This window comes from Cajanus cajan, chromosome 3 (assembly GCF_000230855.2).
Source record: "Cajanus cajan strain Asha chromosome 3, NIPB_CcT2T_4, whole genome shotgun sequence".
Taxonomy (NCBI): domain Eukaryota; kingdom Viridiplantae; phylum Streptophyta; class Magnoliopsida; order Fabales; family Fabaceae; genus Cajanus; species Cajanus cajan.
The window spans coordinates 31,419,820-31,434,832 of NC_138519.1; the positions used below are offsets into that span (position 1 = coordinate 31,419,820).

Here is a 15,013-nt window from a genome sequence, read left to right on the forward strand (position 1 = left end):
TCATTACCTGCATTTTATCTCATGCACCTAATTTAAATAAAAGTATAGAATATTAACGCGGGTGGGTTAGGAAATCAGATTTGCCATTACAGAATCTAATAACTCGCAAAACGCTATCTTCCATTTTCAACTATATGCAAAAGGTTTCGCAGCGCTAGGGTTTTAGTTTCTCGCATAAGAAATAACATACTTTTAATTGTTATCTGTCGGTCGGGTATGGATACCGACGGATTCAAATATTTTAACCCGAACCCGACCGACAAAATCCATTTCAAACCGAGTCAAATAACCCGCAAAATCAAAAAATTCAAAACTAACCGACCGAACTAAAAGACTGACCACGGAAAATTTCGGTTTTGGTCGGTTCGAAATGTTCTGCTCAGGCCTATTGAAAACATCCACATATATTATTGGAAACTAGAACTTATATAATTGTCACTCTCTCATATTCCTGACTTTGGGCTTAGGGCTTAAAAAAATATGTAGATATTCACTCTCTAGAACGTCTCTCTCTTCAAAAACTATAACTTGCCAAATTATGTGTGCATAATTAAAATAACAACTGCACTATTTTTAAGATGGAGCCAGAAATGCAAGAAAGCAATAAAATTATAATTATGTATAAGCAAGATGGAGACATGTCGGCGTAATTATAACAACTACATTTGAATTATGTATCATCATAGTTTTCCCATATGAAAGAGTTATTAAAATTAGAGTTCCTTGTTGGTAAAGTTCGAAATGCAACATACATCGAAAAGGATAATTCGTATAATTGGTTACGACTACTAAAGGATAATGAAACCTCCTATCGTTAATGCAAACATAAATATGATCAAAAAGAAACACTTGAGTGACGTCAGATAGCCGTCTAAACTTGCACAATCAATATTTATATTATACGTTCAAACGAATACACATACATCGATAATTGTGCCATTTAATGCAACAGATATATAACAGTACTCAAGTTCGTATTCTCTCAAATACTGCTTATTCTCAACTTTGAGTTACTAGTGCTTACGTTTGTTATAGAAGTTAATAGTGGTTATTCTCAAACCGTGTATTGTAGACTCATTAAGGTAACACTACTCAGGTCCGTATTCTCTCAAATTACTTTTGAAAACATGTTACTAGAAAGTTAAGCATAAAAAACTCTCAGCATTATCACGTAGTCTTATTGATTGATTAAATTCAAATGTATTAGTTCATACATGTTACTAGAAAGTTAAGCATAAAAAACTCTCAGCATTATCACGTAGTCTTATTGATTGATTAAATTCAAATGTATTAGTTCATATTAGTGTTATGATAAAAACAAGTCTCATAAATAAAATAAGATAAGAAATAACAATTTATATAACACAAATATACTTCAATGATTAAAAGGTTTTTTGGATGATGACCAAAAGCAAAACAGTGAGGGTTAAGGCCCAAAGCAGATAATATCTCATCATTGTAGAATATGCTTGCATGTTAAAATAACCTTATAAAAATAATACTCATAAAATATCCCATCTAACAAATATCATAAAAATAACCCTAACAGTGGTATCAGAACTGTTTGGTTGGATGCGGTAACAACCCTTATAACCCTTTATAATTCATAACATATAATGTGATATATAACGATAGATTCCGCTGCATGAAAGTTTAACACAAACATACTTCAATGATTGAAAGACATTTTGGGTGATGACCAAAAGCAAAACCGTGAGGACTAAGGCCCAAAGCGGACAATATCTCATTATTGTTGAGTATGTTTGTGTGTTAAAATAACCTTATAAAAATAATACTCATAAAATATTTCTCTGACAAATACCATAAAAATAACCCCAACCAACAATAGTATCAGAGCCGTTTGGTTGGATGCGGTAACAACCCTCATAACCCCTCATAACTCATAACATATAATGTGAATATAAAGATAGATTCCGCTTTAGGTCCCTTATTTGAAAGGAGGATTTTTGAGATACAAACAAGTCCCACATCAATAAAATAAGACAAGAAATAACAACTTATATAACTCAAATATACTTCAATGATTGAAAGGCCTTTTGAGTGATGATCAAAAGAAAAACCGTGAGAGTTAAGGTCCAAAACGAACAATATCTCATCATTGTAGAGTATGCTTGTGTGTTAAAATAACCTTATAAAAATAATACTCATAAAATATCTCCCTCAGAGAAATACCATAAAAATAACTCCAATAATTAAGACATTTAGAAAAACAACTAACCAGTGAGAAGTTTATGAAGGGTATACCAAATATACTCTAACATTGCTACAAACTCAAAAATTGACGAGTAACACCTTTCTTCTTTAAAGTATATCTTTTTTTGACCAAATATTCAGGATGGCACAACGGTTTTCGTTCATTAAAGACATTGTGCCCGGAAAAGTAGAGTGGAAAATCAAAATCTGTGTGATCTAATAATATGTGTGGAAAGATGTTGACAAAAACAACTTTAACGCAACAAAATCAATATAGATGATTTTTCTTGATGAACAGGTAAGTCATAGTCATTGTGTTGGTTTATTTAAATTTAAATTGAAAAAATTCTAATTTTGCTATCAGCTTATGTAATTTTCTCATTTTACTGTTATTCAATTAATTCATGTTTTGTGTTGTTTTAGTCTTCAAAGATTCACGGTTCTATTAAGCAGAACCTCATTTATATGTTTGAAAACATTCTTGAAAAAGGGTCCTATTATCTCATTCAAAACTTATTGGTGGCTCAAAGTAGTTCTAAATTCAAAGTACAGAAGTTTAAGCTTAATTTCATAAGAACCACTATGTGTATGTGTTTGTGGTGGAATTCGTTTACGAGTTTTTTTTACTCAAACTAGCAGGCAATTGTTTCAATTTAGGTATTCACGGTTTAAGAATAGTGGCAGAGACAAGAGAAGGTGACTAATAAACATTCGTTTCCAAACTTTCATTAATGAATATTAAACAATAATGTTCATGCACGTAAATACTCAAATGAACAGAATGAACAATCAATATATTGACAATACAAATCATAGTTCATTTCGCATAAAGATCCAATTACAATATCAGGATTAAACTAACTACGAATTGAAACTAATTGCACTAATCCTATGAAAAGCAAGAAAATGTGGCCAAGAAGTGGTCATACCCAGCAGCAATCCCATGCACGGAAGCCATATGCACAGGCAGAAAAGTGCTTACAAGAGTGCGAGTATGAAATTTTCGACCCTTGTGAAAGGGCATGTTTCTCGTATTTATAGAGTTTAATCGAGAGCGGTTAATCTTGTGCAAGTACGTCGTGGGTGCGCAACCGCTATCCACTACGCTAATGACATGTAACTTCCCAACCGTTCTCCCACGTTCCTCAACTCTGTTCTTCAATTCTTCGACCAAATAACTATCTTAGTGTAACCACTCAATCGCTCAAAAATCACCAATAACTCCTTTTTTTCATTTTTTGATCAATCCTCGAACAGGTATGTTTATGGTCTCTGATATTCGTTTTTTGGTACCTCGACCAACCTCATCGTTTTTCGAGAATTTTCAAATGTTTTTCGAGTAGCCCTAACAAATGCCCCCTAGGAATTTACTCTCGATGAACGTACTAGGGTGAAGGAGAACTGAATTCCTATCGAGAATCTTCCTCGAATCTTTCTCGAATTTTCTCATTTGATAACAATTAGAGTACCTTATATTACTTTGATGAAAACCTACTTCTAACCACCTATTAAATGCAGTTACCGTTTTATTTGACATTATTGCTCTTATCATAAATTTTGACGGTGCATGCTTACGTTTCCCCAAAATCCTGTCCATGAAAAACATTTTGGTGGCTGACTTGAATTGATACGTGGACCCGTTTTACCCTCAGGCCCATTTGCCTTGTTTAAAAATCTTTTACCCTAAGGTAAAAATCACTTTTCACCACTTCCTTTGTGCACAAGTCTCTCTTCTTGCCCGTTCTCTGTTTCTTTGCTCTTCTTGCTTCTTGTTGCTTCCATGGCTTCCTCTGCTACGTCAACCTCTACCATTGCCTCCGTTCTTTCTCCTACCTTGGCTACCGCTTCATCAACACAATCCCTTCCCCTGCTAACGACCAATGCCACGGTCTGCACAGTAAAGGATGGTGATGAAACCTTCGTCGTCCCTATCCCAGGCATGGAAGAAGCAAGCCTCAAAATTTTTCAGTCACAGGTACTTCTCCCTTTCTCTCTTGAAGATGGCACTACTCATGCTTTTTTAGGTCCGTTCATGGGTCAAAATAAGAAAAATTTTGGTAATACTATGTTGCTTGAGGACTCTTCTACTTTACCTTTTATTCACTCCCCACAAATAGACTTGACCCTGTTTGGAGATACGACTAAGATCTTTAGGGCGTTTCCCCCCACCAAAGATAGGCATTTGCAATGGTTAGCACGTGTAGAAGGTTCAATGCATTCTATGTGGGTAGAAACTGGTATATTTGAATTCATTCAACTAGCTAAGTTTGATTTACACCTTTTCGACCCTCAAATGCTTCTTTCTGCAATCTTTTTCTGGAACAGAGAAACTCGAGCTTTCGAGTTTCTGTGTGATTTTGTGGGCCCTACCTTATTAGCTATTGCAGTTATCACTGGATTAGCACCCATAAGGGATAGATTTTACCCGGATGCCTTCCAGGAGGAGATTTCTATAAAAGAGACTTCCATTTCTTGGGACAAAAAGACTTATTTAGCTTTCATCAATGCTCATATGGGAAAACCGGATACTCCCGTTTCGACCTTAGAACATATTGCTTTTTTGATGTATTGGTTGTCTGCTTGTGTTTTTTGCACTCCCTCTCTCCAAGTCCCCAAATACTATTATGTCTTGGCTCAAGCTCTGCATCTAAAAAAGAAAATATGCTTGAGTAAACTTTTGTTGGCCTCTCTATATACTTGCCTCGATGAAGCCTCAGTGAGCCTCTTTCGCGAATCTGGTCCTCGTAATCTCTCTGGACCGCTATGGTTACTACAATTGTGGCTCAATGCAATTTTGGAGAAGAAACTTTCACTTATTTCCTCTTTTTCTCCTGTATGTAAACTTGAAGGAGCCCGTTTGACCACCCTTACACCTCGAAAGCATTCAATCGACAATTTTGCGAAATATATTAGCGCGATTCTCAGTTTTGGCGAGTTCAGTGAAGACTTGGCTCCTTTCATACGTCCTACTTTGATAGGTCCACCTTGGCTTCAACATAACAACCAAGTTGGAAATATTTCTCCGGATTCTATTGGGATGTGGTTTGGTTTCTTATCTTGGGATGTGATTTTATCTGGAATGCGACAAAAGGACGTTAGGATTTACCCCTACCAACCTCAACTATTTGCTCGACAGTTTGGTCTCTGCCAAATGAAGCCTCTCCCTCTTTGACGTAAAGAAAGCATAGATGCTGATATTTGTGTTGAGAAAGGAGATTATCAGGAAGTCTTGGATTTTATTTTACGTCTTGATAAACAACTTAGACTCACTCCTTGCACTTTTTCTCCCTCTTCTTAGTCTCTAAGTGTTTTCTTCGTTGGTGGTGTGAATATTATGTTGACAAAAATCTCACCTTCGATGATTTTTTGAAGAAGCTGATTAATTCTCCTATTTCTTCATAGGGCCTGAAACTATCAGGTACTTACAAGAACCGCACTATTATTTATCAATTCGAGCAATTTTTTAAAGTTTGTTATCGACCTGACAATATTGGTCGAACCATCTTTGATGAATCTGTCTCTTTATCGAAAATGGTACAAAGGAACATCCGCTCAAAAAAGGTTATTAATCCTCGAGGAAAAACTGATTTTGAAAAATTTTGCCCTAAAAATATTCCTCCTCTTCCAAATGCTCGTGTTGGTTTAGTCAAACATTTATCTCACCCTCCTTGGATGAAGACACTTGATCCATTTTACCTTGAGCGCAAAGAAACTCCTGTAAAGGATCGAGTTACTTACGTAAGATGTTTCGTGTACGATTTTCCTTGAAGGAGATGGTGGCCATTGTGTTGGGTCGATAATCGCAATCCCCCTCCTGGTAAATGTCTTTAACAAAATATTTTATATTTCCATCTTGTACTTATCTCATCCTTATTTTGTACTGTGTAGCTGTTATTCCTCAGCGTGTTCCTCAACATGCCAAAGAGAATCCCAACTGGGAAAGTGATGATGGGTCTTCATTGAAGATTCGGAAAAGAAAGACCGTTTCTGATAAAGTTTCCCTGCGTTCTAAGGTACAATATCCCTTTATTTCGATCAAATTTACTCAGTACTTCCCTTTTTGAATATTTTTCTTTTTCCAGAGTTTCGAGACCTCGAAGAAGCAAAAGGTGGGTTCGACGAGCGGGAATGTTGTAAGTACTCTACTTTGTTATTATTTTCAAACATTTTTTCTTCTCATTCCCCTACTTATGTTAGGTCTCAACAAAGAAAAAACTTGACAAAGGGAAAGGGAAACAAACTCATGTCCCTAAACCGCTCTCATCGCCAAAGGTCGAGAAACTTCTCAAGGATGCCATGAAGTCTGTACCTAAGGTATTCGATTTTATCTAGTCCCTTTCTATTTATCTGAGTTCCACAAGGAAATAATCTCTAATCGAGAAATATTTGATCATAGGATGTTGAGATAATTCATATCTCCTCCTCTCAAGACGTTTCAAAGGATGCTCTTCTTTCAACTGAGGAACCTCAAAAGGTTTGACCCTTTCATCGGCTTTTCTTATGCATTTTACCTCTGTTCTCAACTTTTCTTTCTTTCCACAGTTGACTACTCCTCAGTCGAATATTGCTAATGTTCCCTTAACGGGAATAACTGCTTCACAGGGTGATCAAGGTGATGTACCCTTGTTAAAAACCACTCAAGCTGTTGAAACTCCTCACCAATCCTCCCAAGACAAAGCACCATCATTCGAGCTCAGGCCTCCAATTAGTCTTGGTCATGGTAAACTTCCTTCCTTCTTTGTTAATCACTTTCGATTATGATGATGATGTAAAGAAACATGACTGTGCCTCCATTTACGTGTAGATTCGACCGATTCTCCAACGCCTCTTACTCCTTCTCCGTCCAACCAAGGTGGCGTCGAATCTTCGAAACCTCCTACTCCCTCGCTTTAATCTACTGATTTAGACTTAATCAACTTTTTTAATGATGACATCAAGGTTGACAATATTTTTGATGTCTTGGAGAACTGGACGAGCGACACATCTGTCTCTAAGAAACCTCCTGATTCAGTTGCCAATTTCCAACCTTTGCTCGAATCTTTTCGATCCAAAGCTTATGTCGAGGACCTTGACCAGGCGTTTCTTGTCCCTGAGTTCAAGACTGAGGTCGAGCAAATGGTGGATGACCTACTTGCATATCCAGATCTTCCTCCAGAAATCCATCTCGAGCTCCAAGAGTTCATCAAACCTTTCACTCTTGCTTATGATCTTCAAGCCAAATGGGTCAACACGTTTCAAGAGGTGGCCCATATCGAGGTGGGAACCGAAGGTGACTGTGCCAAGCTTGAGCATTTTAGGCAAGAGTTACTTTCGATTAGAAAGTCGAGTAAAGAGATGATTCCTGCTTTAAAGAAGCTACAACAAGAGGAAACTGATACTGAGAGGTCTATTGAGGCTTTACAACGAGCTTGACAACCTTCGATCAGAACAAGTTGCTTTGAAGGCTCAAAGTCAAGAATTCGTTCAACGCCAGAAAAGTCTCAAAGATGAAGGCAGGTAGATCTCTTCGAGACTCGCCAAGACCTTGGAGCAGAAGAAACGTCTAGAAGTTCAATGTGCTTCTCGAAGGCAGAGTTTGGATGAGGCTTATCAGACCTTTAAGAATTTCAAGTCCAAGTTCTGTAATATTAATTAAATTTTAGAACATCCATTTCAATTTTTTTATTGTTATTTTTTATGTTTGTTTCAATACTCTGACCTTTCGTGGAAGTATTTCAAGTATTTACTATTAATCACTTTTCTTGCTGCATTCGAATTTACTTCTTTAATCACGTACGCGTTCTTTGAGTACACTTGATTGACCATAAATGGGCCTTCCCAATTATAGGACCATTTGCCCAAATATCGAGATTTTTGATCTATAGGAAGAATTGATTTTAACACTAGATCTCCAACTCGAAAACTACGCGTTTTAACTCTCTTATTGTATGTTTTCTCGACTCTCTCTTTTTGCTGGATGAGATTTTGTAATGCCGTTAACCTCTCTTCCTCTAAAAATACCAACTCATCATACATTAGATTCCAATAATCTTCGATAGGCAAATTGTTTTGTTTTTGTATGTGAATTGATTGTAAATTAACATCTATGGGAAGAATGGCTTCATGTCCATATACCAACTTGTATGGTGTATTTCTTGTAGCATCTCTTGGCGAATTTCTATAAGCCCACAACACCTGGACAAGTGTTTCATGCCAATTTCGAGGCTTGCTCGAAATGTGTTTCTTGATCAAACTGACAATTAATTTATTAGCGGCTTTGACTTGTCCATTTGCTTATGCATAATACGGTGTTGAAGTTACTAGCTTAATTCCTCTCGATTGGGCATATTGAGTAACTTTTCGACCTGTAAAAACTGTGCCTTGATCTGTAGTAATTGTTTGGGGAATTCCAAACCTTGTTATGACATGATCTTCAACAAAATCAATTATGTCTTTTTGGTCAACTTCTTTCAAAGGAATTGCCTCCACCCATTTTGTAAAATAATCTATGGCGACTATTATATATTTGTGATTTTTCGAGGAAGGTGGGTGAATTTGTCCTATTATGTCAATTGCTCAACCTCGAAATGGCCAAGGTTTAATGATCGAATGTAATTCACTCGCTGGTACCCTTTGTATTGGTCCATGTTTCTGACATTCTTCGCAGCTTCTAGCAAATTCGATACAATCCTTAATCATGGTTGGCCAATAGTACCCTTTTCTCGACAAGGTCCACTTTATTTTCTCACCTGAGTAATGTGCCCCACAAATACCTTCATGTACTTCTGCCATCGCTATATAACTTTCATGATTTCCAAGGCATTTAAATAGGATTCCATCGAAACCCCTCTTGTATAATTCGTTATTTAGCATGACATAATTAAGGGCTTGGAATCTAATCCTTCTTTCGACTCTCAAATTTGGATTTTGAAGGTACTCGATCAATTCTTTTCTCCAGTCTTGATGGCTTGATGTGATGATACTTAGACTCTCCAAATTACATATTAGCTCATTCTTTGTGTGAATCAAGGATTCGAGACATCCCTTACTCATTTTATACCCTGATGCAATTTGAGCCAGTTCATTTGCAATTTTATTTGCATTTTGAGAAATGTGTTCTAACTCAATCTCGTCGAACGTGTTTAGTAACTCAATGGCTCGAGCTTTGCATTCGACCAGTTTTTCATTTGAACATTTATACTCCTGAGTTAATTATTTAATGACAAGTTGAGAATCCCCTCGAATTACTATGTTCTTATCTTCTAGTTCCTTAAGTATTTCGAGTCCAACAATGAGCGCTTGATATTTAGTTTCATTATTCGAATAACCCTTCTTTGTTTTTAGTGACACCTTGGTCGGGATCCCTTCAGGAGAAATAATTAACAAACCTATCCCCGTTCCTAGCTCATGTTTCGAGCCATCAAAAAATAACGCCCAAGGCTTAGTTGTTAAGTAATTGATTTGTTTTGTTAATTTCGAGTGATCTACAAGAAAATCTACAATTACTTGTCCCTTAGTGGACTTGAGAGGGGTAAAAGTTAGTGAATATTCAGTTAATGCAAGTGCCCATTTACCAATTCGAGAATGCAACACAGGTTTCCCCAACATATACTTAATCACATTACTTCGACAAAATACCAATACATCAAAAGGTCTAAGATAGTACTTCAACTTTGTACAAGCAAAATATAAGCTTAAACATAACTTCTCTAAAGGAGTATATCTAATCTCTGCTCCGACCAATATTCTACTTAGATAATAAATAACTCTTTCGATGCTATTATCATCATCCTGCGCCAGCATGCCCGCAATGCTCAAATAGTTGGCTGAAACATACAATTTCAGTTGTCTTCCTTTAGAGGGTGGTGCTATTACTAAAGGATGAGCCAAATAGGCTTTAATTTCCTCGAATGCTTTCTGGTGCTCTTTTTCCCATAGAAATTCCTCCTCCTTTTTCAAACGTAATAATGGAGAAAACACTTTAGTTTTGCCAGATAAATTCGATATGAATCTTCTTAGAAAATTTACTTTACCTAGGAGAGATTGAAGTTCTTTCTTGTTCGATGAAGGCCTAGTTTCCATGATAGCCTTAGTTTTGTTCCTATCCACTTCGATCCCTTTTTGGTGCACGATAAATCCCAAAAACTCTCCGGCTGTAACACCAAAAGCACATTTCAATGGATTCATCTTTAGACCATGTTTCCTCATTCTCTCGAAAGATGATTTTAGATGGCGTAAGTGTTTCTCTTTTTGTTTCGACCCAACAATTATATCATCAATATATACTTGTACAAACTTACCTATTAAATCTTGGAAAATTAAATTCATTGCCCTTTGATATGTGGCACCTGCATTACCCATTCGTACACGCCTAAAGCTCCTAGACATCAAAAAGCAGTTTTCGTAACATCATTAGCTGTAATGTAAATTTGATTATATCTAGAAGAACCATCTAGTAAGATCATGATTTCGTTACCTGCAGTGGCATCTATCATTGTCTCAGTAATAGGCATATGATATTCATCCTTGGGGGTAGCAGTGTTAAGGTCTCAAAAGTCAATACATACCTTGAGTTTCCCATTTTTCTTGATAACGGGTACAATATTCGACACCCATTTCGCATACCTTGAGGTCCTAATGAACTTAGCTTTCAACAACCTCTCGATTTCTTCCTTTATCTTGTCAATCACTTCTGGAGCAAATCTTCGAGGATTTTTCTTAACTGGCTTCTTCCCAGGAATTGTTGGTAGTCTATGCTCTACCAAACTTTGATCCAAACCAGGCATCTCCTCTTAATCCCAAGCGAAGCAATCTTTACACTCGTGTAACACTCGAATCACTTCCTCCCTTAGCTTTCCTTGCAAGAGTTTACTGATATACGTGATTTTCATGTTTTCGACAGTACCCAAATTGACTTCTTCGAGTGGGTCTTGAGATTCTAACTTGTGTTCTTCATTGGTTGGCCTTTCGAATCCCAATGGTGAACCGTTGAAAATACAATCTAACTTTGTCTCTAACTCTTGCCTTTTATCAACTTTCACATTCTCGACTTCTTGCTCTGCTTGATCATTCTTTATTTTTTTGTTCTTTTTCTTTTCCTTTGGTCATTGGGGCCGCACTACCCTTTTTCTATCTTTCTGATGTTTTCACAATTTACGACCTTCTTGACCGTCTGTTCGGCCATATAGGCCGAAATTTGAGCCAAATAGCTCGAATACAGATCTTGGTGTTTCATTCCTGCACTTGAGCCGATTCTATCTCGGCTCGAATCACAAATCCTCTCTTTACATCCCAACATAACATTTTCTTGATACCTTCCTCTTCATCCATTATGCTAGCATTATGGGCATCGAAAGGCTTGGTTTTTGCAATCGCAGTCAATTATTGATCTGCAAAATACATGCCTACTTCTACTCCTTTTGGTCAGCATCGAGTACTTCTAACTCTTCATCATCATTCCAGAAAAAAATCTTCTGGTGAACAATCGAAGGAACAGCTCCCACTCCATGTATCCATTCTCGAACCAACAAGACATTGAAATTTTCCTTTGACAGAGTCACGATGAACATGGTTGTTCGTTTCACACTTCCTATCTGCACATCAAGCAAAATCATGCCCTCTAGTTGTGACGACTTTCTTGCATAATCTGATATGAGGATGTTATGAGGCTTTAGATCAGTTACGGTCTTTCCAAGCCTCTTCAACATGGTTCTCGGGAGTATATTTATGGCTGCTCCTCCATCAACTAACACTTTGCTCACTTCATGTCCCTCAATCATCAATGTTAACAATAGAGGCTTAAGATGAGCCTTCATATCCTCAGTAGGAGATTCAAACACAGCTGAGTTAAATTTAAGAATAACTTGAGAGATCTAGTTAACCCATACAATTTTCGACTCATAACTAGGATCATCGAAGAAATCCTCTCTGTGAATATCTTTTTGCTCATTGACGGATTCCATGGCCCCCGCATATTTAGAAGGCAAAATCGACACTATACCACAAATGTCTTCCAGAGAATCATCGAACCCACTCTCAAAGCAATCAGTAATTAAATCTTCATCATCCTCCATGAACTTCTGAGATGATTCACCTTTTTGTGGCACTGGGATCGAGAAACGGTTTCCTCTAAAACCCTCGAATGTAGCTTTCCTCATTCTCTACTATCTCCTCCACTGGGTCTTAGTCAAATTGTTGAAAGGCTGTCTAAAACCGCATGCCCATAACTTCTAGACATATTCAAGAATTTCCCAGGAACTCTAGACATATTCGAGAATTTTCCAGGAACTCCTTGGAATGTAGGCCTAGCATAATTCATGACCTGTTTCCCTCGACCCATTCCAGCCATTTTCCGTGGTGGAGCAATCCATTTTCTTACTGGGACATTAGCATTTGGCACAAAAGTATTGCCAAACTTCGATGAATTATGCATCTCCATTTTCCCATTGGAGCATTATACTGAGGCATATGTACCTGCCTCATTGTCAACCCAGTGTTAGGTTTTTCCTTTTCTCGAAGCTTCTCAGCTTTGTAGCCTCTCATTACCTCCGATTCCTCGAAGGCTTTAGCGGCAACTTTGTCAAATACTGCACTACATCGAGAACAAAGCATGACTTCCCTATCAACATCCTTTTTCTTAAACAGGAATTCGACCAAACTATCTCCCTCCTTTGGATAAATAGGTTCCTCCTCCTTGGCAAAGTCATCCAACAGTTCCTCCAGTTTTTTTATCAGAAATAGGTTTGACACTCTCATCCTCCTCGATGCTTACTTCGACCATGTTAATCCCCATCGAAACTGGCTCTACATACCCAGTATGAGCTGTAAATGGATCAGTATCCAGTTTCATATCTTCTTCTTCGAAAGCCAGACGACCCTCAGTGATCGCCTTCTCGATCATATCCCTGAAACGCACACAATTATTAGTCCAATGACCATACATATTATGATACTTACAAAATTTCTTCCCTTTTCTCTGTTTGAATGGCAGAATTTTATGGTTTTCTAGGAGTGCAATCTGTTTATCTTTTAACAAAATATCAAATATTTTATCTGTCTTAGTCACATTGAAACTATATCGCCTAGTTGTAATCCCTTCCATATTATCTCCTAGTTTTAACATTTGGCATTGATAGGTAGGGCCAGGACGTAATTCGGTTATGTTAACTTCAAAATCCTCACTCGAACCCTCACAATTAACATCATCACCAATCTCTGTATTTTCCAAATAAGCCACCTTTTCTTTTCGAACAAATCTGTCAAACTTCTTTAATCTTTCCTTTTTTAACTTAATTTGCTCGATCTTCCTTACTTTCTCTGCTATCTGGGCCATATCTCTTAACTGTTCATTTACTAATTTTTTACGAATAAAAAAATCTAACCCTGTTGCAGCAATTTTGACTAATTGGTGTTCAGGTATGTTAGTGTAACATTGAGATTTTAACTACCTGAACCTATTCAAATAGTCGTCTAACGTTTCATGATTTTGTCTCTTAACATTCATTAAATCGACTATACTCACTTTAGTTTCTCCTCGAAAAAAATATTCATGAAAGCTCCCTTCTAATTGAGCCCAGGTGTTTATCGAATTAGGAGGTAACGTTGTAAACCATGTAAAAGCATGTTTAGTCAGTGAACTCGAAAAATACTTCATTTTTAAATGTTCGTTATTCCCTAGATCTCCACATTCGACTAAGTATCTTGCTGTATGTTCGACAGTAGACTCATTCAATTCTCCCGCAAATTTTGAAAATTTTAGGACTTTTGCCCCCCTAGGCAGTTCTACCTGAGTTACATATTCTGGAAAAGCAGACACAAAATAGGGATGTTCATTTCGACCTACCTCGAAACCATGTCTGTTTAGTACCCTTTCTACAATTTGATCTAGATTTTCATCAAGGTTCCTATGAGGTCTACCTAAGTTTTGGGGAAAAACTACATTCCCACCTTGATTTTTCATATCGTTCAAGTTCGCACTCATGGCTCTCGAGGGTGGATTGTCTCCCATTTTATCTCATATTTATTAATTAACTCATATAGAGGCGTTAGTATATTATGCATCTGAGTTGACAACAAATTAACCATGTCATGATTACTATGGTCTATTTGTTGTCGAAGGACTATCATGGCTTGATTACTAATACCGGTGGGGACATAACTACTCTGTCGAACCAGAGATCCCTCATGACTTGTCCCTATATGTTGATACGGATCTTGCATGACAAATCCCAATCCATTTGGTCCGGGATTATTTCCTTGTGGGGATACATGCATTTGTGAGTTTGGTCCTAAATAAGGTACTGGCATTTCAACATGTACAGGTTGAGTAGTTCGCCAATTTGGTGGCATATCCCATGGATATTCTCTATTCGCATTTGCGAATTCTTGGGATACATTTTTTTGCCTAGCCACATTTTCGAGCACAACAAGGGGTGATGTTGCCCCCCTTGTCACATAAGTCACATTTTCTGGGTTTGGATTTTCGTGCTCTACATCTACTTGATTGTCATTGTTCATTTCTCTCCTATTATTAGACGTAGACATGGTTCTTCCACTCCTAAGTCTCATACGACATACCTACCTAAAACTAGTTCAATTATGTTTCCAATTAAACGTATCCCACCGGGCGTGCCAATTTTTTTGTGGTGGAATTCGTTTAGAGTTCTTTTCACTCGAACTAGCATGCAATTGTTTCAATTTAGTTATTCACGGTTTAAGAATAGTGGCAGAGACAAGAGAAGGTGACTAATAAACATTCGTTTCCAGACTTTCATTAATGAATATTAAACAATAATGTTCATGCACGTAAATACTCAAATGA

General features: G+C 37.2%; 2 protein-coding genes across 2 annotated transcripts; both read right to left on the minus strand.

Moving 5' to 3' along the window:
• Positions 1-7,694: 7,694 nt before the first annotated feature.
• On the minus strand, positions 7,695-10,401 carry LOC145956243 (uncharacterized). Its single transcript, XM_083071808.1, has 4 exons — positions 9,700-10,401; positions 9,254-9,396; positions 7,913-8,371; positions 7,695-7,809 (listed from the first exon to the last, which is right to left on the minus strand). Exons 1-4 carry the CDS (start codon positions 10,399-10,401, stop codon positions 7,695-7,697), a joined length of 1,419 nt encoding a protein of 472 aa, XP_082927934.1.
• Positions 10,402-12,895: 2,494 nt separating this feature from the next.
• Positions 12,896-13,525, minus strand: LOC145956244 (uncharacterized). The gene has a single exon (XM_083071809.1). It carries the CDS (start codon positions 13,523-13,525, stop codon positions 12,896-12,898), a length of 630 nt encoding a protein of 209 aa, XP_082927935.1.
• Positions 13,526-15,013: the final 1,488 nt, after the last annotated feature.